The sequence below is a fragment of the Dermacentor andersoni genome, chromosome 6, assembly GCF_023375885.2.
Source record: "Dermacentor andersoni chromosome 6, qqDerAnde1_hic_scaffold, whole genome shotgun sequence".
In the NCBI taxonomy this organism is placed as follows: Eukaryota; Metazoa; Arthropoda; class Arachnida; order Ixodida; family Ixodidae; genus Dermacentor; species Dermacentor andersoni.
Window position 1 is genome coordinate 82,652,988 of NC_092819.1, and position 20,926 is coordinate 82,673,913.

At 45.9% G+C, this 20,926-nt stretch overlaps 1 protein-coding gene across 1 annotated transcript in view; it reads right to left on the reverse strand.

Moving 5' to 3' along the window:
* The window catches only part of LOC126522984 (glutamate receptor ionotropic, kainate 2-like), a 262,608-nt gene extending 248,754 nt beyond the window's left edge, over positions 1–13,854 (reverse strand). The window contains exons 1-3 of the mRNA XM_072288943.1: positions 13,779–13,854; positions 12,947–13,204; positions 9,054–9,232 (exon numbers count right to left, since the gene is read on the reverse strand). Coding sequence (XP_072145044.1) covers positions 9,054–9,232; positions 12,947–13,204; positions 13,779–13,854 — 513 coding nt within the window. The remainder of the gene's footprint in view (positions 1–9,053; positions 9,233–12,946; positions 13,205–13,778) is intronic.
* Positions 13,855–20,926: the final 7,072 nt, after the last annotated feature.

Sequence of the window (20,926 nt, forward strand, 5' to 3'; positions counted from 1 at the left end):
TCGGAAGCGAATTGAACCGAACGCATACTATTGGCAATAGCCTATAGTAACTCCGACATTTTTTTTTGTTTACCCCATAACTCAATAATTAAGTAAGCTCAATTACCCCACTCTTTAGTTATTTGCTGAGGACCGCAAGTATGAGACTCAGAATTGCAGAGCGCTTTCAGAAACCACTGATCGAGTTGTTTCATTTACGATACGTCGCACATAGTCCTTTTTCCGGGTTGCAAAGAAAGCCCGCGAAATATGAAAAAAAGAAAACACGTGATGGAGCGTCTGCGCAGTGGTATTGTGCTGCTCTCAAGCGTGCGTTCGGTGAACAACCTCGCTTGCATCGTGACTGGCTACGAGGAAGCGTCAGGGCGTTCTTTATCTCACCGGCAGCGCGCGGCCAGCAGCATCCACTTTCGCCGTCATCCGACGGGAGCCGACCTTCTTCACTGAATGCACGCTTCAGAGCAGCACAATACCACTGCGCAAGCGCTCCGTCACCTGGCTGTTTTCATATTTCGCGGGCCTTATTTGCAACGCGGAAAAAAAGGACTAAGTGAGACGTATCGTAAAGGAAACAACTCGGTTGGTTGTTTCTGAAGGTGCTCTACAAATCTGCGTATCATACTTGTGGTCCTCAGCGAATTGTTAAAGAGTTGGGTAATTAAGCTTAAGTAATTAGTTTGTTATGTGGAAAACAAAACAAAAAAATGTCTGAGTTACTATAGGTATTGCGAATGGTATGCGTTCGGTTTAATTCGCTTCCGACGCGCCTTTCATTTTTAAATTCTTGACTCAAGTTATGTGGGACACCCTGTATAGTCTAATAGACTCCACGTCAGAGCGAGCCTGTACAGTAGTACTTCATGGTAGGCTTTAGGAAGGTAATAAAGCCTTGTACCTACCAAGTATAACTAGCTCTGAGAGTCTTTCAGCACTATGGGATATGTGTACTCGATCGAGCTATACACCCACTTATGGTCGTCACTTCATGTGTTAGCAGTTCACACATAAAATGGAACAAAGCACCAACCAACCCTGAGAAAACGCTGTTGTGACAACAAAACAGAAGCCTCCCTACAGCTTCTTCCTTAGTGTACATTGTATGTCTGGCACGCGGTTTCTTCAGAGGGTTAAGGCATGTGCTTCAGTTACATAAACCAGGAATAGACCTTATTTTGATTCTCTATGAAAAGCAAAAATACGCAAGTGAGCAAGTGAAAAAAGCCCATGTTTACAATAGCGTCGTTTCGCTGCAGAAAGGTTCGCAAGAGAATATTCCAGACAACTTGGATGTCAGATATGCGTTTGCAAATGCGGCTGACCAAGAGCAAACGGAACTTACAAATGGAACACTTTGTAAACTCGTAGCTAAGTTTATAGGCACTACACGCGAGATACAACTGGAAGATGTTTACTTCTCTCATAGAAACCGTTTTATTGTAAAATTCAGCGCCTATAAAATAAACGAGCATTCAAACTAAGCGATCAATTATGGCATGTAAAAATAGTTATATCGACAGCGTTGAATGTGCACAAAAAGGAGCGGCACGCCCGCACGAAAGTGGGCGTGGCATCATGCGGGAAAGGTTGAAATTCGCAGCGCGTCCTGGACAGCAGCCCTCCACGCGTTCCATATGTTTACACGGTAACTTAGGTATCTGTATTAGTTCTGTTTATTTTTTTTTTTTTTTGGGGGGGGGGGGGGGTTGATGTGAGTGCAACTCTATTCAGTTCCCTTTGTGTGCCTCTTCCTGTACACTGCATTCCTCTTCCAGGGCTAATATGGAAATGCCTGTATAGAGCCCTACCCGCCATACGTTTCATGCATTACGTGACTAGAGAATCGTTCAACTTACACAGCTCGCCTTAAAACCTGCTATTTGTAAGATGCAAAGCAGGCATGCTGCAAGTAGCCAGGCGTATCTTCCGCATTCTACTCGACATATGATTGAGGCATGCTTCGCATTACAAACGTTCTGCAGATACCACTGAAATGCTCATAAATTGATTTGGCCTTGTGGCTCTCATCGATGCATGTCAGAACCGTATTTTTGTTCCCTTTTTTGGTCGCTTGCTCTATTCGCAGACAACTTTTGTGTAGGAGTGTCTAGGAAGATCGATGTTAAGTGCGGCCACAGACAATTTTTGCAGACGGAATGGTGACAAATTGCATTTGACAAGAATATATCGGCTCAAAACAGATGTCCATGACATATCGAGCACCTCACCGTGTAGCTGAAAAACAGCCAAAGAGATGCTCGACCGCCGTGTCACAAAGATTAAAAATCAGGTAAATTCTGCGGTACATTTTTGTTAGACCACCATTTCCCGTCCTGGTTGCTTAGTGGTTATGGTGTTAGGCTGCTGAGCTCGAGGTAGCGGCACCGAATGTCGACGACGGCGGGCGCATTTCGATGGGGGTAAAATGCGACAAACACCAGTGCACTTAGATTTAGGTGCACGTTAAACAAACCCTGGTGGTCCAAATTTTCGGATTTCCGCATTAAGGCGTGCCTCATAATCATATCGTGGGTTTGAGACGTAAAACTCCATAATTCAGTTTATTTTGCACCACAATCTGATTATGAGACACACCGAAGCGGCAAACTGCGGATTGGGCTAGACTAGCTGAGCTTCTTCAACATGCACGCAGTTCAAGGATCATGGTCGTTTACTGCACGCTCATTGTTAAGCAAACAATGTCAGTGTTGCTAACGAAACAGAGATATATCTTTTGATATGAAGGAATAAGTCATGTGGTACTACAGTTACCTGCCTATATAGAGTCATGCATCATTGAGAAAACGCCGAAAGCGGCAACTCTTCCTCAGTATCCCGCAGGAAACAACATGGTCGAATCAAGCCCGCAATCAGCTGGCTGTGGCGTGTTGGTTAACACAAAATTGCGACTGTAATTTTGGCCTTTGCAGTTTAGTGTCTTTTCTGACGTGTGGCATGTAATATGGCTCTTAAATAGTTCATCTCCGAAAGTGTACGACAAACGCTCTGTTCGCCCTGTTATAGTCTTGCCAGAATATATATCTTTTTTAGTGAGAAAGCGCTACTAGCTTAAAACCTGGATTCCGCCTCGGTCTGTGTGAAGCTGTTTCATACGCGCGTTTCGTCATTTCGTCACTCGCGTTCCGCGTGCTTAGCCTTTTATTCTTTTGAAAAATACGTCCGCGTGCGTACGTGTGAAATATGAAAAGTGAATCGGGACCGTCATCGAAGATTTCTATAGAAATATGTCGCGCCAAGGGCAGCGAAGAACAATGTGATCGGCGACAGAGGCAGTGAGAGCCGACCGACGAAGATGTGGATAAGCGATTGCGACTACAGTGACGAATAAGAGTATTCGTGACGTTAAAACGTGCCAACGAAACTTCGGAAAACAGACAGGAGCAACTTCAGAACGATACATTGCAAAAGCACGCCAAGCGCACTGACGAAATAGATGAATAGCGACAAGCCCGACTAGCTACGGACGGTGCATATCAGCATCGGCAGCGACGGCCATCTTCAAGCGGAACTTCATCGACAACCTGTTCGGCTTCGCGTGTTCTGTGTGTGACAGACTGTAGTACAAGAAGGACTCCACCTGCGTCACGGCCCCCATGCACGGAACCTTGGCTTCGCCCTTTCCCGTCGTTGAAGAATTCCCTTTGTTTAAGGTGTGTAGGACGTGTAAGTAATCACTCGCCCAAACAAAACTGCCTTTGTACTTAGTGATCAATGGGTACAAATATCCGCACAATCCTACCTACAGACCTCCAATTAAATGTATTGCGGAGCGCTGGATTTCCCCTCGCATTCCCTTCGTGCAATGGCCAAATCTGCTCAACAACACTGGCCAGTACGGCACTAAATCCCGAGGCGGCCTTTGTGCAAGTCTTCAGCCCTCCTCTTCTCCTCTTCCTGTGTCCACCGAGTAACTCTGTGTGCATTATGCAAACCAATGTACATAGCTATGCGTATCATGTGCGCAGCAAAGCCACAGTTTAACATCGACATGGCAACTGCAAAGGATTTAATTAGCAACCGCTCAAAGAACGGCCTAGTCATGCCAAACTTAGTACAAGAAAATCGCTTATTTGGTCCAAAAAAATATGCTTTCGCTAACTATTCTGCAGTTGGCTTAGCCAAACCATCTGTAATTTTTTCATGGGTGCCGCCATACTGCGTAGGCCGTAGTGCCATCTGTGAGCCATCGGCAGGCTGGCTTCGGTGAACGCTCCGTGTTGTATGTCAGCTATACGCTCGGCGGCAATTGCTAATAGTTGTTTTCGCGCTCGCACAATATATTTAGTGTGACGTCCCGTTCTCTACACCTTGCAAAAGGTTCTAGCGGACGTACTGACTGAACTGATTTATGTCAGCAAGGCCGGAGTTTCTGCTGCCGATGAGGCGGGTAGAACACCCACTGCATGCAGGTGGCGCGCGTGTTGGAGCATACAAACAGCCTCGACGAATTGTTGTATTTCTAAAGGAACCTTTTCACAATTTTGCCCTTACTGCAACACTCTCCCTGTAATTATAAGCTGTGGTTTAGCAGCAATTAGTGGCTAAAAGACATCCGCGATGATCATAACAGCGTGGGCAGCGTTGTACTACGGAGTAAGTTCGGCTGTTTACTTTGACAAGCGTTCAAATCGTTAACTGTTTATAGGGTACTTACTCCAGCTAACGTCAGCCAACCTGTTGAACGAAACGAAATATTTAAAAAATCACGCTGTAAGATATAATTTTCAGACCTATGTTGGTATAATTGTAGCTTGCATCATCTTTCTTTAACCTTTCTATTTCCATTGAACAGCTTGGCTTACATTAGATGGGACACACGGTATATTGCGCGACTACCTCGTTTCTTGTACGCGGTTCCCGCCCAGGAATAACATACGTTTGCTAAGTAATAACACCATACCTTACACTGTGAATCACACTTCACGACTGGTCGAGCATTCGTAGCAGTGGTAGGGGCTGGGTCTCTTTGTTCTATATGGCATCGCCCTGTCATGCTGCACGAGCGTGCGTTGTGTTAATGCGACGTTCAATGATGGTTTTACCTTTCTTTTTCGCGAAAGTTGGAGACCAAGTCAGCCGATTCACCACTCCAAGCAAGCTCGATTCAAGCTTTGCAAGCCACAACTTTATGAAATCAGATTTGTTTCTTAAGCCTTGCTAGGTAATACTTTACGACCTTCTTAAATAGTACCCTCACAGATACTCGTATTCGTTTTATGCAATCCCCTTTTGGTATTACTGCTTTGCCGTGCAAAGAGACAATGTCAAAGCACAAATGTTATATGTAGCCTGTTGATTTAGCAATTACGGTGATCGCTGTGTTGAGCCATGCCATCGGCCTCACAGAGGAGGCTAACGTAGGCATAGCGTAGTAGACTTGAAATGTGTGAGAATGATGCCGGCGGCTGATGCAAATATTCTATAACGATTGACCCTTATACCTTTCGACCTTTAATGTGGTTGGCCGTACACGCGTACGCTTTTGCTCGACTTACCATGCCAAAGTGACCACCCACTGAGAATATTTTCAAACCCGCGCTGCCTATTCACAGTTGCCTATGCTTTTCGTCGAGTGGAAAAATGCACTCAAAATAGCCCACAGCACGTACACACAGAGCTGATGCACGTGATAGGTTTTACGCAGCCAAGAGAAGCTTCCGCAGATTGTACGGGATGGTGTCCACAAACTTCACGCTGTAGTTGACTGTTTCCCAATGCAGATTGAGGCTCGCCCTGTTAGCATCCGCTAAATTTGGGATACAGTTGTATGCGGCCCATTCGTCTCCGTGAATAATGGTCGCCGGTTCATCATTGGCTGTAATAATGGAGCCTAGCGTTGCCGCGTCTCGTCGGTCGACCTTGAAAAGTCGCAGCTCCCCTGTGGTCGCGCAGACTATGCCATAAGACCCACGGTCCACAATCTGCCACACAGCCGTAATTTTGGCAGCTCGGCGGAACGTTGTCGCCCGTCATCAAGCGGCCTCCATTGCACTTCCGCTTGCCGTGAAGAAGGCACTTGTGAATTTGCACTATCTTCCCGTGGCCCCGGAATGGAGCTCGCGCCAGCAGCTCGTCCCTCACGACCACAGGGCCGTACTTCCTCCAGTAGGCGATGGCGTGCATCGACAAAGGAAACAAGTCGCTGGGCATCTCCTTCAACAGCCGCATGTCTACGCTTTTGCTCACGCAGTAGGTAAGCCAACACACTTACCGCCTGGAGGGGCGGACGTTCATGCGGCTGTGGTGGTCCGTGATTGCGGAGTAACTTCCTTCGCCTCTCTGCGCGTGCAGTGCAGTGGTACCGTGTAACTGTGACAACTGTTTTCGGCACCTGTTGCACCGTGGTAGACAACCAAGCGTGCATTCTGAGTTTTTCTATATAATGTGACCACTTCGCCTTCGCAGGTTGGTTTGCGATGTACGAGTTTGGAACGTGTTCTCCTGTCAATCAAAACCACAGGTCATGCCCCATACGAGGCCTGTAACTCTCGCGCGCGCCCCCACCACGGTTGGATCACGCCAAACTTATTTTTCGGCAACAGCGATTCGGTGCTAAGCTGAGAGGCATAAACAGTCTTGACCGCCGAAATGAAACACGCACAACGCACTGTCATCGGTGATGCACTGACCACCACTGTCAAAAACAAAACAGCTACGGTCGCTGGCTTATGCATAAAACTTCTCGGGCTGTGATGGCCCCACAACACGGTTTCATTGCCTGCATTTTGGCGACGTAGTGCCCAGCAAATAATTATCGGCACGTCACTATAGCTGCTTGCAAGGCGTCGATGCGTCGTGGTGGACGAAGCTGCTGAGGAGTGCGTAATGTTCCCCAATGAGAACGTATCGCAGTTGTCGTTTGAGAAGACTGGCCCATCATCAGAGATGTATGTATTGGTGCCACAGTGTCGCAAGCACAGTCAGCATCGAGAATCGCTCGCTTTTCATGGCGTTTCTTCATCACAAGCACTGCGCGCTAAACCGTTGCAACACCTTTCTCCGCTCGAAGTTCCCATTTCATAACTGCACATAAGTGCCCTCACTTGACAAAATGCGATTGCTGCGGTGTCGTTGCGATATCCATCTGCGATCGCTGTTAGCTTCAGAAGAGGCAATCGGCAAGCATCTTGGAGCGCAAAACACCCTCAAATACTGCGTACGCGCACGCACAGAGGCACCTTCACGGGGCAAGCGATGACAAGCGATGAATTGTGTCGCTGGGCAGCACGCTCTTCTTCGCAATGCATCGCGGAGGCTTCGCGCACACAGGTAATCTTTTACATTTTCGCTGTGCTGCGTTACTACGGGCTCCAGAATACCGCACCGCCATTTTGCAACGACAGCCGTCGTTCTCGCCTCTAAGGCTCGAGTGTCGTTTTTCGTTGGTAAAGTGGCGGTCTCAAGAGTCTCACCGAAACGCCTGCGGTGAATAGCCATGCCGCGGCGCTGCGTCGCCATTCCCCTAATGGACAGAGAACGGTCAGGTCATTCTCATGAATGAATTTATCGAGAATAGCACTGCAGCACCCACCCCTGGCGACCGTGTGAACGCCCTCGTGGGTGCGGCGCTCTAGAGTGTATCCGCTTGTAAGCTCTCGTCTCACTGCATGTCGCCACTCGCGGCAAAAAGTGCAAAATGAAATAACTCGCTCGATATCCATTTGTACACCAGAAAATTTCTAGCATTCAAAAGGAAAAACAGGTACTTCAAGAACGTGCTTGCTATTTTATTTGTTGCATTTTAAGGTATTCGATTGAGGGAAAGTGTAGGTACAAGAATGCGCCGCTAGTGCCCTGTTCGCATTCGACGGAGAATAGAACGATAATGCCTGAAAGAGCAGGTGCGCCCTTGACGCGCCCGAGAAAAACATGGCGAGCGACTCACGGCAAGTGTGCAGATAGACAGAGGGACAGTCACGGCATTGCTAAATTGAGATAATACGTTGATAACAATACGCGGCGCTGGCGCGTTTCGTTGTGCAGCCTTCTGTTCTTGAAACGCGGAAACAAGATGCGCACATGTTTGCGTACGCGGCTTTTTCTCGAGATTTCTTTGTGCGTGCTGATTTTGCGCGTTGCATGCTATCTCTGTTCATTGAGTGCCATCGAGCGAATTCGCGTAAAACTCATGCTAATTTGCGTAAAACTCACTAAAAAACAACGGAAAGAAAATTGATGTAAAACAGCGTGTTAGCAGCCGGATGAGCGCATGGTGTGTCTGCTTCTAAGGGTAAATTCTTATTTTCATTCAGAACTGACCTTATATAACTAACATTTTCACTAAAATACGTCAATAGACACCGAACTGTTTATAAGCGCGAACGCAGCCACTGCAAAAAAGTATCTCTAGCCTCCACAGCGTTACAACTGATGTATGAAACAGTGTATAAGGGTGCGTGGCTGCTGCCCATGTTTTATGGCGCCAAGTAGTCAGCCTGCGTTTGACAGTGCTTTTAGTTGCTTGGAACAGACGCTAAATCCACGCAGCTTCCACGCGCGACGGTTTCACGTTTGCCCGGACCCGGAAGGGAAAAGCCGCAAAATGAGTAAACTCTTACATTCAGTGGTGTGCTTTACCTTATTTAACTGCTACTAATAAGATGTCTATGTTTTCTCTTCTCCAGCTTAAATTAAGGTGGATGAAAACATGGGACTCTTTTCAGAAGCGCTGTCACTTGTGCGCGCTTTGCCTTCGTAACTCTCCCGTCATTGCCACAGAAAGTTTCCACGAGTAGAGGAAACGTTAAGAGAAAGTTACGCTGGTGCGTTGCACTGAATAAGCGCGTGGCCAGGAGAAAATCAGTCCTGAAACTTTCTTTACCCACCGCCACTTTCTCCAGTGTCTTGTTTACCGATTTCGTTTAGTTTATTTTTCTCTTTCAGAAACGCTCAGTAGCTGGTGTGATTTTGAAGTATATGGCCAAATTCACACCAAAGAAATCTTCCTTTTGGCGTAACCAGAGATAGGCAAGCTTTGTGCAAATGACTCAGAGGTAGGTAGAATGTTCGTCCCATGGGACTAATGTTTTTCTCACTTTTTTCATGAACGTGTTGATCTCCGCAGTGCTGAGGTCTAGAAGAACGCGTAGTTCCCGTTTGCGCCTGAGGTCTTGGAGAACTGTGTCGTAGCTCCCTTGGTCCGAGCACTGGAGAAGGCGCACCTTCGCCGGCGGCCTCTGACCGTACTTGAGCACTTCTCTGAGTCGGAGGAAGCCTGTGAGCAGAGCGAGAAGACGTACCATAAAGAGAATGAGATAACGAGTGAGATTGTGAAAAATAGTTCTGAGAGAACGAGCCGTGCAATAGTACAGAGTCTTAGGCTGCGCCGTTCAACCCATTATTGTCATCCAATAGGTTATCCAGAACTCTAGAAACTGAACACACAAGCTTTTCGAGAGGCAGTAGCGGCGTTTCTTTAGGAACCGAGGAAGAAAACACGCTCTATGATTGGGTTCCTTTGTTAACTCCAAGATAAGACACTACTGAACTTCAGTGACAGTGCAAGTGACCGCAGACGGTGCCTCATCGTTAGCTGGTCAGGCATGCCTTCATAATCCTGCCGTATAGTAGGCCGTAGATTGATGATTACAAAGGAGCAGAAATAACGACAGATAATATTACTAATCAATCGCAGTGGCTAATGTGTACCCGTTGTGGTGACTCTGAAATATGTAATCTAATTCACAACTTATATACAATAAGGATAATGTTGTCGTACTCTCAATGAACCGGCTAATTTTCGTTTTTTTCGCTTTAATGATAAAAAAATTCATTATCACCATCAGACTATTCTTATATACCATGCAGGACGAAGAGCTCTCCTGACGACCACCAATCACTCCTGTCTTGCGCTAGCTGGTCACATCTTGAGCCTGACATAATTTTGTGACGTACTTGACTGCATTTCCTTCCCTCGGCAGCAATTTTGTAGCTCTAATGATTTACCACGGCGTGCCTAGCTGCAATTCTTTCTTGTAATGTGAACTAGAATGTCGGCTATCCCCATTTTCTCTCCATCCGCACCGCTGTGTTCCGGTTTCTTAACATTATGCCTAATATTTCCTTTCCATATCTTTTTTCACGGTACTGAATTTGTTCTCGAGCTTCTTTTTCAACCTGCAAGCTTCTGTCTCATATGATAACATCGGTAGAATGCAATCATTTTACTTTTCCTTCCAGACATAGCGGTAAGCTTTTAGTCAAGACTTGGCAATGCCTTCCGTTTGCACTCCAACCCATTTTCATTTTTCTGTAAATTTCCTTCTCATGATCACGGGCTCTTGAGAGTAATTTGCCTACATAAATGTACTACTGCACTTACTCTAGAGGCTGACTGACGATCGTGAATTTTAGTTCCATTGCCAGGGTATTGGTCATTGCCTTTTGCATATTAATCTTCAGCCCTGCTTTTCCCATTCTTGGTTAAGGTCCTTAATCATTTGTTCCAATCCATCATCAGTATGGCCGAGGAAGACAATGTCATCTGCCAACCGAAGATTGTTGAAGTGTTCACCGTTGATCCTAACTCCTAAGCCCTGCCAATCTACTAGCATGAATACTTCTAAGCATAGCATTGGACAGATTGTCTCCTTGCCTGACGCTTTTCTTGGTAGGTAACTTCCTGCTTTTCTTGCGTGGAACCAAGGTAGCTGTAGAATATTTGTAGGTATTATCCAAGATATTCACGCATGCCTCCTGTACTCCTCGATTACGCAATGAGTTCATGACTGCTGGTATTCCTCTGAATGAAATGCCTTTCATAGTCTGTGAAAGCCATAGACGGAGGTTGATTTTCCTACGCATATATCCATATTACCTGACTGATGACATGGATGTAATTCATAGTAGAATATCCCCTTCTTGAAGGAAGCCAGCTTGTTATCTTGGTTGATTGAAGTCACGCGTTGCGATGATTCTATAAGAAAGTATCTTGGTGACTGTTTTATACAATGCTGAAAGTAAGGTTTCAATTCTTTAACCTGTCCCTTGTAATGAAGTAGTATAATTTTGGCATTCTTCCCGATCTCTAGTACACTGTAAAATGCTGTGAGGCATTGTGTACGAAAGGCTGCAGGTTTTTCAAGCATAATAACTCCTCCATGTTTTTGTTAAATATTCTGTTATTTCATCTCTTACGGCTTTTCCTCGGGTCATGACTTGCAAGGCCCATCTAACTTCATCGCTAGTTATAGAAGGAGCCTCTGTATCTTTTCATCACAACTTCCAATGACGGTTGCGTGGTTGCTCTGGGTACTGTACAGGTCGGTGTAGAATTCCTCTGCTGCTTTTACTATATGAGTAAAATCGCTGATGATATTACCCTGGTTATCTTTCACAGCATACAGCTTGACCTAATCTATCGCATGGCTTCTTCTTACTGATTGCATGTTGCGGCCATTTCGTACTTCTTCTTCATCAATTTTTCGCCGTTCTAATCTCGAATAACGCTAATTTCCTTCACATTTATCAGCTTTAAGAGCTCAGTGAATTCTATCTCCATGAAAGACACGTCCATGCTCAGTCCTTTCATTATTAGGTCTTTCGTTACCTGTGAGAGCTTACCTACTAGTTGCCGTGATGCCTTACCTCTCACTTTAATTGCTGCTTCTGAAACGAACTTAGTTATGGTTTCATTCTATGCCTCTGTGTTATATTAATCTTTCTGGTCTAAGGCTGCACATTTGTTTGCAAGCACTAGCCAGAAGTCGTCTGCTATTACCCTTACTGCGTCTAGGTTGGTCAATTTCTTCTTCACTAATTTTGCTCTTTCTCTCTTCATATTGAGAAGAATCTTAAGTACCACTAACCTTATAGACCTCTTTAACCTTAATCCTTCTTATAGAGGTATATTAAACGGCTATTTGTTTGCACGCTACACCGGATCATGAACGCACGCACATGAAACCTGAGTGTTGGGCGAACCTTCCGACTAAACTACTTAGCCCACAGTGTTAGTTCAGCTGAAAAGAGCTGAGACCCATTTTTAATTAGATGCGGATAATGCACTACCGTCATAGAATCTTCGCCTGTATGTAGTGGCGGTATTTTAGCTCGACGGTACTTTACTTATTCAGAAAGCGACCTGATACTGTTTTTGGATAATTTCAAAGCTATACAGTGTTCCGGAGGGTGAACCTAGTAATGAATATCGGCGGATTTTTGCGCACAAGCATATGATGCACACACATGAGGCGACAAATACAGTGACAGGATTAATGGGATCAACATGTCCAAACGAGTACCTTACACGATCAGCATTGCCCGTCACGATACCACGTGTATTCGCAGTTTCTCGACCGTCATAGGTGTCAGGGAGATAAACAGAGTAAGCTCTGTCGAAACACAGATAATTCTGACGGCATGTGTAGAGTCGCCCATAGGGGTAAAAAATACAGTGCGAGGCGGCAGATCTATTTAATGTACGTAAAATCGCTCTCTACGCTGTAGTCCGTAGAGGCAAATAGGAGATGGCGAATAACACAATGATACGTTAAAGAAGAGAGATCTCAACGGAAAAAGTGTCAGCTCTTCATGCGAACATTAGTAAGTGCAAAACGCGATTTTTCCTGTTCTTCACATTTCACATGTTCATGTTCACATGTTCTTCTTTCACATGTTCACCCTGCGATAGCACCAACTGATTGACTTCGGCGTTCCAGCGAAGGCAGTATTGATAGAAAGTGGCGGAGGCTGATTGGCTGTTGCTTCACTCGATGTTATCGAGGAAACGCCGGCAGTCTCTCCATCAGGGTGCGCCAGCAGTCACTTGCCTTGAATTTATAACTGTTGTCTTGTTATGCTGCTTAGCTACCTCCTTTCCCAGATTATCTACCTCATTTCAAATTTCCCAGATAGCCCCTCATTTTCCCCAGATTATCCCTGCGCCAAGTCGTATACAACATGAATGGGGCATGCCGTTGAAACTTACTAGACTGGTTCCGGTAGACGATCGTGAAGGAGGTCCAGTCCAACGCGAGCACCAAGTCGAGCAGTGCCCTGCCCACTTGTTCGGGGTCCGGGTAGAAGGACAGCGTGAACGGGTGGCCGCCGTCGGCGCCTCCTTCGCAACGGCGCACCCGCAGGAAGGGCACTTGAAAGCGCGCGCACGCCGAGCGTACCACAGCGGCCGCGTTCGAAGACTGCAGGCTGAGCACGGCGCGCGTACCCTTCTCTACCAGGCGGCACACTGCAGAGGTGAGAGAAGGAAAGAGCAGAGAGGACGTGGTGAAGCTTTGAGGAAACATTTTTTTCTGTTGGTGTGCAATGGTTGGTGCCAACCGTAGCTAAATCCCGCACTTCCATACACTAATACTGAAAACAAAAAGGAAATGTTGAGAGCTACTTCATCATACGCTAAAGAGGATCGTCTTCCATGTGTTGTTACTTCCGATTACAATTCTTTACTACCACCAAAGGTCGTGGGCTCGACTCCCACCAATGGTCGTGGGTTCTACCATCAATGGTGGCAACATCAATTTCGGTGCCATTGAATTTTGGTCCAACGAAAGGTCGACGGTTCCGCTCCCACCAAAGGTAGTGGGTTCGAGTGCGTTAATTAACCCGATTTTAATTAACTGTTGCTTAAGCAACATCGAGGGTCATGCGTTCGACTTCCCGGGAAGGTTGTGGGTTCAACCATCAATGGTGGCACCACAAATTTTGGTGCCATTGCATTGCGGTCCCAGCAAAGGTCTAGGGCTCAGTTCTCCCCGAAAACCGAGGGCTCGACTCGCACCAGTGGTTGTGCGTTCGAGTCTCGCCAGTGGTCATGGGGGCACTATCAGGTTTGGTGCCATTGAATTTTATGCCATAACGCCGGATGGTGAATTTTTTCATAGCGCCGGTCAATTTATTTTTGACCTTTGAGGCACTTAAGCTTTTCGTCTTTAAAAACAAGCGATGTCACGCAAAGCTGTAATAAATAAAAAAGAAACTCCAGGATAAGCGTGCTTCAATGAAGTGATTGAAATACGATAGCAATATGAGGCTCTGTTATTCAAGGATTACCTGTTAACATCTGCATGACTACTCCTATGTCATGGTCATCTGTGGGATATTGTGGCATCAAGATTTACTGCTGCTGTCTATGGGCAGCGTTCGACCTCTTGTTCTACATAGAAGTCTCCAACGTCATGTGCGGTCAGCCGAAACAATTGAGCATAAACGCTGTGTTTTGTTCTTTGCTCTTAAAGGGACACTAAAGTCAAATATTAAGTCCAGATAAAGTGATAGAGGAGTGGTCTAGAATTCCTAAGGCGTCAATATTATCGCGAACAGAACCTTAATGATAGAGAAAATGAGGTAAATACCAGACGTGATTACAGACTCCCCCGGAACAAGCAAGCACTTGCCCGATGACGACAGCACTCCTCAGTTAAATTCTGTCACTAGTACTCAACAACTTGTTGCAAAAAACAACACTGTATTGTATTAGAAGATGAAATAAGGCTCTATTTGTCCAGTCCTATTTTATTTTATGAAAGTAGAACTAATTAAAGTTACCAGCGACAACGATCCGGCCAGTCGAAAGGCTTAGTTCTCGCTCGACTCTGCGCCGCCCACGCTTTCGCGCGGGCGGCGCGGAGTCAAGCGACACTCGCACAAACTTCAAGCAGCAAAGAATTCAACTTCCATGGAATGTCGCGGGATGCCCGAACGGTCTACTTCACTTGACCAAAATGCAGCTGCAGCAGCGAATCCACCGCTCTAACTTCGCTCGGTACTGCCGTCTGTGGGGCGCCGTTTTACTCACCGACGGCCACAAAAAGTTGTGATGGCGCATGCGATGTTACCACTCCTCCGGTTGGGTGGCGGAAGATTTGAATTTCGAAAAAGGTATTCGGACCCTTCAGATGCAGATTTCTCGTAAACTAAGCCTTTTGTTGGCATGAAATAAGCGTTGCGAGGTTTCTGGACTGGTATTTAAGCAGTGCACGTCGACTTTGTATTTGACTTTAGTGTCCCTTTAAACATGACTCATGTGCAACACAGTTACCTCAATAAAACGCACCGTGCAGCTATCCCAATAAAAGCTCACTGGAAATTTACAATATCCCTAGAAATGTGATCACGCACGCCTGCGAACACCTATGTGAACCACAGCTATCGGTTAATTAAATCTCTAACAATATATCGCAGAGCATTGCGTAATTTAGCGCGCTCAGCTCGCATCTGTGTAATTCGCCACCGCCCTCCTCCAGTCACGTGACTCAACATTCCACTATTCCGCTGCTCCTCATTCATCACTCCGTCGGTCACATTGCCATCAGATTCTCCATTTAGGACATACCACAAAGTCGAATGCTACATTTTGTACCGAGTAATGCTATCGCTTTAAAAAACAGTCTTTGCTAAGACAATAACGTGCACAGGTAACAAGATCCGCTCACCTACGCTCTTGATTACTAGGCATCTGGGATTGGTTTGTGTTACAAACCTGGTACACTGATGGCGGTCAGTCTTCGGTTATAGGACACGGTTGTATCTTACATTATTTCTTTGTTATTTGGAACAAATAGTGTATTTCCTTTGCCGAGTCTAGTGTTGTAGCGTGGCTGCACTTTAACCCAGTTACAGTGATGATCAAGAAATGTCAGCGAGCTTAGAAAGGTTAATGTACCCAAGTGTTTCAGCTAGCTTTCTTTGCAATTAATGAATAATGAAATTATTCAAATACTGCTGATGATTCCCTATTAGCGCTGCATCAACCCATCCGACAGGCACATGCTCCGTGAAAAATGGTCGAATTGTAACCTCAATGTGGATGACAATCTACCTTGTAGACCACCACACAGAATGAATGAGCTTCGGCGACTCAAGTTCGAGGCCGACGGTTTGCTTCCATGTCACAGCATTTGAGAAACTTCTCGCGCTTGCTTTCTGTTGATATTTTCTGCTCGTGCTTACTTTATGTTATTTTATTTGTTTCACTGCCCAATTATATAGAGTAAGCACACACACCTAGGAACCACCTTTTCCTTTTATTTGCAGCAGCTTTGTTCCATGCTTCAAATACAGAAAAATTCTTCCGCACCAACTTCTCCACCACCCGGTTATACAGAAAGTAAACTGTTGCATTGGCTCGGCGCGTTGCCAAGCGTTACAGCCTGCTTCGTTTGCACGAGAAGCAGGTTCGGAAGAAGAGATAAAATAACGGCGGCATGGATTGATCGCCCCATATTTTGTGCGTGGAATACTTGTTCGTTGGCATCCTGCCGACGACGCTGCAGATGATTTGCATACGTGGGCGCCAGCTCGCGAGGCGCGATATCGCTAGCGCCTGCCCATATGCTCCTTCTGCGAGCTAGCCTGTATACGCGGTGCACTGGCATCGCGGACTTTACCGCTCTACCTCGGGCTATTCACCCGCTATCGGCGACAGCTTGGGCATTGAATAATGAGCTTGAGTGACCAGGTCACGGGTGGAGCGATCACTGCTGCGTCATATGGTGCGCAGGCAGTTTGCCAGAAAAACAAAACGGAGTCCTGGTGCTGCCTATGTGACGCAAGTGGCCGTGACGCAGTAGGGAGCCAAAAGTCTTTAACAAAATGGCGAGCCAGAACAGCGCCCTGAAAACGAAAACGTATGCGTAGACGAGTGCGAAGACTACACAACGTCTTTCTGCCTTCGTCTTTTTATTCAGTATGATGTTATTATAAGCCATATATCGAGAACATCTGGTCCAGTTTTCATACTAAAAATCTAGAAAGAAGAGCGCCTAAGAAATCGCGGGGCGCGGTGTAACTTCAGTATAACTTAAACAAGATGACTTCTAGTACAATCCTCGTTTTCACAGGCTGTTGGAGAAGTCTAGCCGACAATGGCTTCCGTTCATCTAAAAATGTTTTAGAGTAGCACGTTGCACAATCCTGCTAACTTCCTGGTTGGCGATATATTTAATGGGATAAGCGTTTTTCTGGGAACTTCGTCCACTTTTCAGCATGCCCCTGTCTGCATCTAACTTCTTTCACGCCATCTGGGGCCACTCGGTATGCAACACTGGGATTGTGCCCGACTATGCAAATTTGGTCATTGGGTATGTGACATTAGGTATGCGAACATATTTGTCTAGTCCTCCAGAATACGTATGAGTCACTGGGTAGACAAGTACAAGTGGCATGAAGTGTAGACGTCGGCAACAGAAAATTGAAGATGTCAGCTACGCGGAAGCGAAAAAGCCGGCATCAAAAGCAGCCGAGTGTGGAGAAAGGAGCGAATTAGAATGGGGCGACATCGTGTATCGAGTGAGGAGCCACTGAACTAGAGAACAGTGGAGAAAATGTCGGTAGCAGGGAATTGGAGAAATCAGAAGTGAAGTTTATTTCAAGGCGGCGTCCCTTGTTCTTGCGCATTTTGTGGATTACAAGTTCTCTTCTCGCGGTAATAGTGGATTTTTTGTATTGTAGAGGAGTAATCTACATACGCAGGCTAACACATCATTTTTCACCTTAGTTCCCTCTTATCGCGTTCCACACTCTCGTTTTCAGTGGCGAGTAATGGAGATGACTAATGGATGAAATTTATTTATTCTTATGTTCTTGCTATGCTCCTGGCGTTCGCGTGCTTGGATGCACAGTGTCTCACTGTTTACACCAATGATTGCATTGTACCTGTGCAGTGCTCGATCATTAATACCCTTGACGCGAAGTAGCATGTTTCGCAGTTGTCACGTTATTTTATGATCATGTAGCAAGTTTTGTTCCTTTTAGGTTTGAAATCCGTGTCGTTCTTGTTAACCTGTACGCTTGTATATTATCCCGTTTCCTACTATGGCCTGTGATAAAGGCTAGAGCAGCATGCATATATAAAACAAAACTAAGTAAAACGATTAGAATGCTCGCTCGCATGCTCTACATGACGAGTACCTCTACCTGCGATCAAGATCGTCGCCGGGATTGCCGTCAACTCCAAATATGGTAACATAATGGCCATAATGAGCACTAAGTGATCAAAATAATAAATCCCTTCATCTTCAACGACCACTGCGTCATTCCCGCGACAAATACGACCAGTTCGTGCACACGTTACAACTGCGGTTGCCGTATCACTCCAGAAAATTCGCACGACTCTTGAGAAGCATTCTCCCAAACGAACAACAATATTTCGCACTGCGACGCGCTCAACTGGGGTCATGGTTACCGGAATTTTTTTAGCTGTGTATTTAAGGAGAATTTGGTATCTGTAGTTGACACCAGATACTCTTCTTTTCTGGCAGAATAATTGTACTCAAAACGATTACCTTTTGCTTTAGCATGTCGCCGCGGCTCTGCGCAAAACGTGTGGTAATCACGGCCACTCGTCAAATGCTAGTGTTGTATTTCCCACTTCTTTATCGCTGGTCGTGTCCTGTTTTGTTAAACGCACCACCTTTTCTTCTTCGGTGCTTATGTACTGAAAAAGTATATGCATTCCCATTCCTTCCTGTATTGTTTGCCGGCCCACGGAGTATTCGAACTAAATATAATTAAGCATGCAAAATAAAATATCAACAAATACTGGTGGCGATAGTATATGCTTTTGGGGACAAGTGTAAAGGGGGTGTTGTTAGCCTCGAAATAGGCGTAAATTGGTTTTGAAAAACGTGCAGTCAATAAGTGTAAAAGAACGTGTTACACAGATTTTACGCACTTGCAGGCGTAAGCAACCCCACATGTTGCACAATAACAAAATAGAGAAAGAAAGAGGACATCCCTGTCTTGCGTTTGTCTGTCATCTTTGCCCAGCGCGCGTGCTCCCTAAAACGGCAAGACACCTTTGTTGTCCACCGGTGCCCTGGACAATTTCAGGTATTCATGCAACCGTGGCCCAGTGCGTAAGATGCGCGGCTCGGATGCGGGATGTGCATGTTTCGATCTCTAGTGCCTCGCGCCGACCGGCCTATACGACAGGTACAAGCCGCAAACTGGCCAGGCATCCGGCTTTCCAATGGTGCGTTGCATGGGAGAGGGTCACATAGACAGTTGACGCCTGTTGTGCAAGAACCATGACCAACAAAGCACCACTCAAATACTGAAATCAGCACACCTTGAAAATAATTCCGTGCCACCAACTCCAGTGCATAATATACGACCACATTGAACATGCGGGAAAACCAAAGAGACGAATTTCTGTTGAAGTTTGCTACAGTGTGAAGAAACGAGAAGTTTGTTTATACCCATATGTGGCAGCCATATCGTCATATCACCATATCGTCATATGGTGATACTAGGTACCTCAGCTTGCCCAACGGAGGCAGCCTTCACAACCCTGAAGCGACACCACATCTCTAGAACACGTTTAATTCGAGAGAAACAAACTACAATATCGCAGGAGAACTTGTGCCATTCGAGTTGCCGACCTTTCGAAATTCTAACAGGCTACACATGAATAAGCATCGTTTTTCCTTCACTGCTGCCTCAAAACTACACGTTCGTCCTTACGTACAGTGCCGTCCACTGCTGTCTAGAGCGCGCGAAGGGTAGGATGGATGGATGGATGGATGGATGTTATGAGCGTCCCCTTTGGAACGGGGCGGTGGGTTATGCCACCAAGCTCTTGCTAGTGTACTGCCTAATGTCCTACCTAGGTTAAACAAAAAAAACCGAAAAAAAAACACTACGAACTACCACACCCAAATTTTCTGATCCCCTAGGGCGAACTGTGCTTTTGTACGTCTCCGTCTTTTGTCGTTTCCCTACATTTCTTCCACCAATCCTCCAATCAAGCTTCGCTCTGCGGGACGACACCTGGTGATGGTTACTGGGTCCGAGATAGCGTGCCCAGGAGCATGCGTGGCCTAACAAACGTGCAAACTTGTGCTTGTTGGATTTAACAGGAGGTGATGTTCGTAAGCGCCTTTGTTTTCTCGAACAGTCCGTGAGCGCGCTTCATTTGCTGCGGAAGCACCGGCGCGCGTTATCAGCCCATACGCTTCATTCTATGGCAAGTGCCGTGCCACAAGCGCCCTCAGATCGAGTGCAGATTAGGGTAAACAAAGGCGCTTTTTAACGTTGCCACTCGTAAAAAAACACATCTGCGTGTCTGTTAGGCCGCGCATGCTCCTGGGCCCACTATCTCGGACCCAGCAACTGCCGCCAAGTGTCCCTACAGAGCAAAGCCGGCTGCTCGCGTGCTCTACACAGCAGTGGACGGCACTGTAGGCTTCTAAGGCAACTCGAGGATCCAATAAAAACGTGTTCAATAGCCAGCAGAGCGCTTCTATTTATTTGGTTGTTTGTTCACTTATTTATTTATTCATATTCTTTATTGACGCTTTCACTTCATCGTCACAAGGCTGCGTAAAGATGGGGGGGGGGGAGGCAGCATAGGAACAAACGTAGTAAAAAAAAATGTTTTTATGCGAGGTACAACACCTACATGAAGTATAAAAGATACACAAATTATAGACCATGATACCGTATATAAAATGTAAAAATTACGTTTGAAACAATAAATACACACAAAGAAAGATAAGTCTAGAGGTGCCCACATTATCCAGGAAATCAAGAGAAGAAAAGATCATCATCATTTGTGGTAACAACGTCGTCTGGACGACTGATGGATTGCTGTAATTTTCTTAAGAATAGAGAATTGCCAAAAGTGCATTTTGTACTGGAGTTACAATGGCTGTTTTGTTCATGATGTTCACTAGGAGAGACGAAGCTGAGTACTAAGTATAAGTAAGCTCTCGAACGACCTCACTTGCCGCTTCATGCTACTCCAGCTGATTCGGTCAGCGAGAGCGCCCGCTTGAGAAACCACGAAACGCAGCAAGTTTTCTCTGCAAGCCCACTTTGCGCTAGGTTACTGTAGTTAGTTTGCATAACTGGCAGCGCTGTTCATACACGCATGCATACTTCAGCTACCGGTGAAGCTTTTTCAAGTACCCCTTAGGAATAGCTTTTACGTCGATGGTGAGGGCATTTAAAA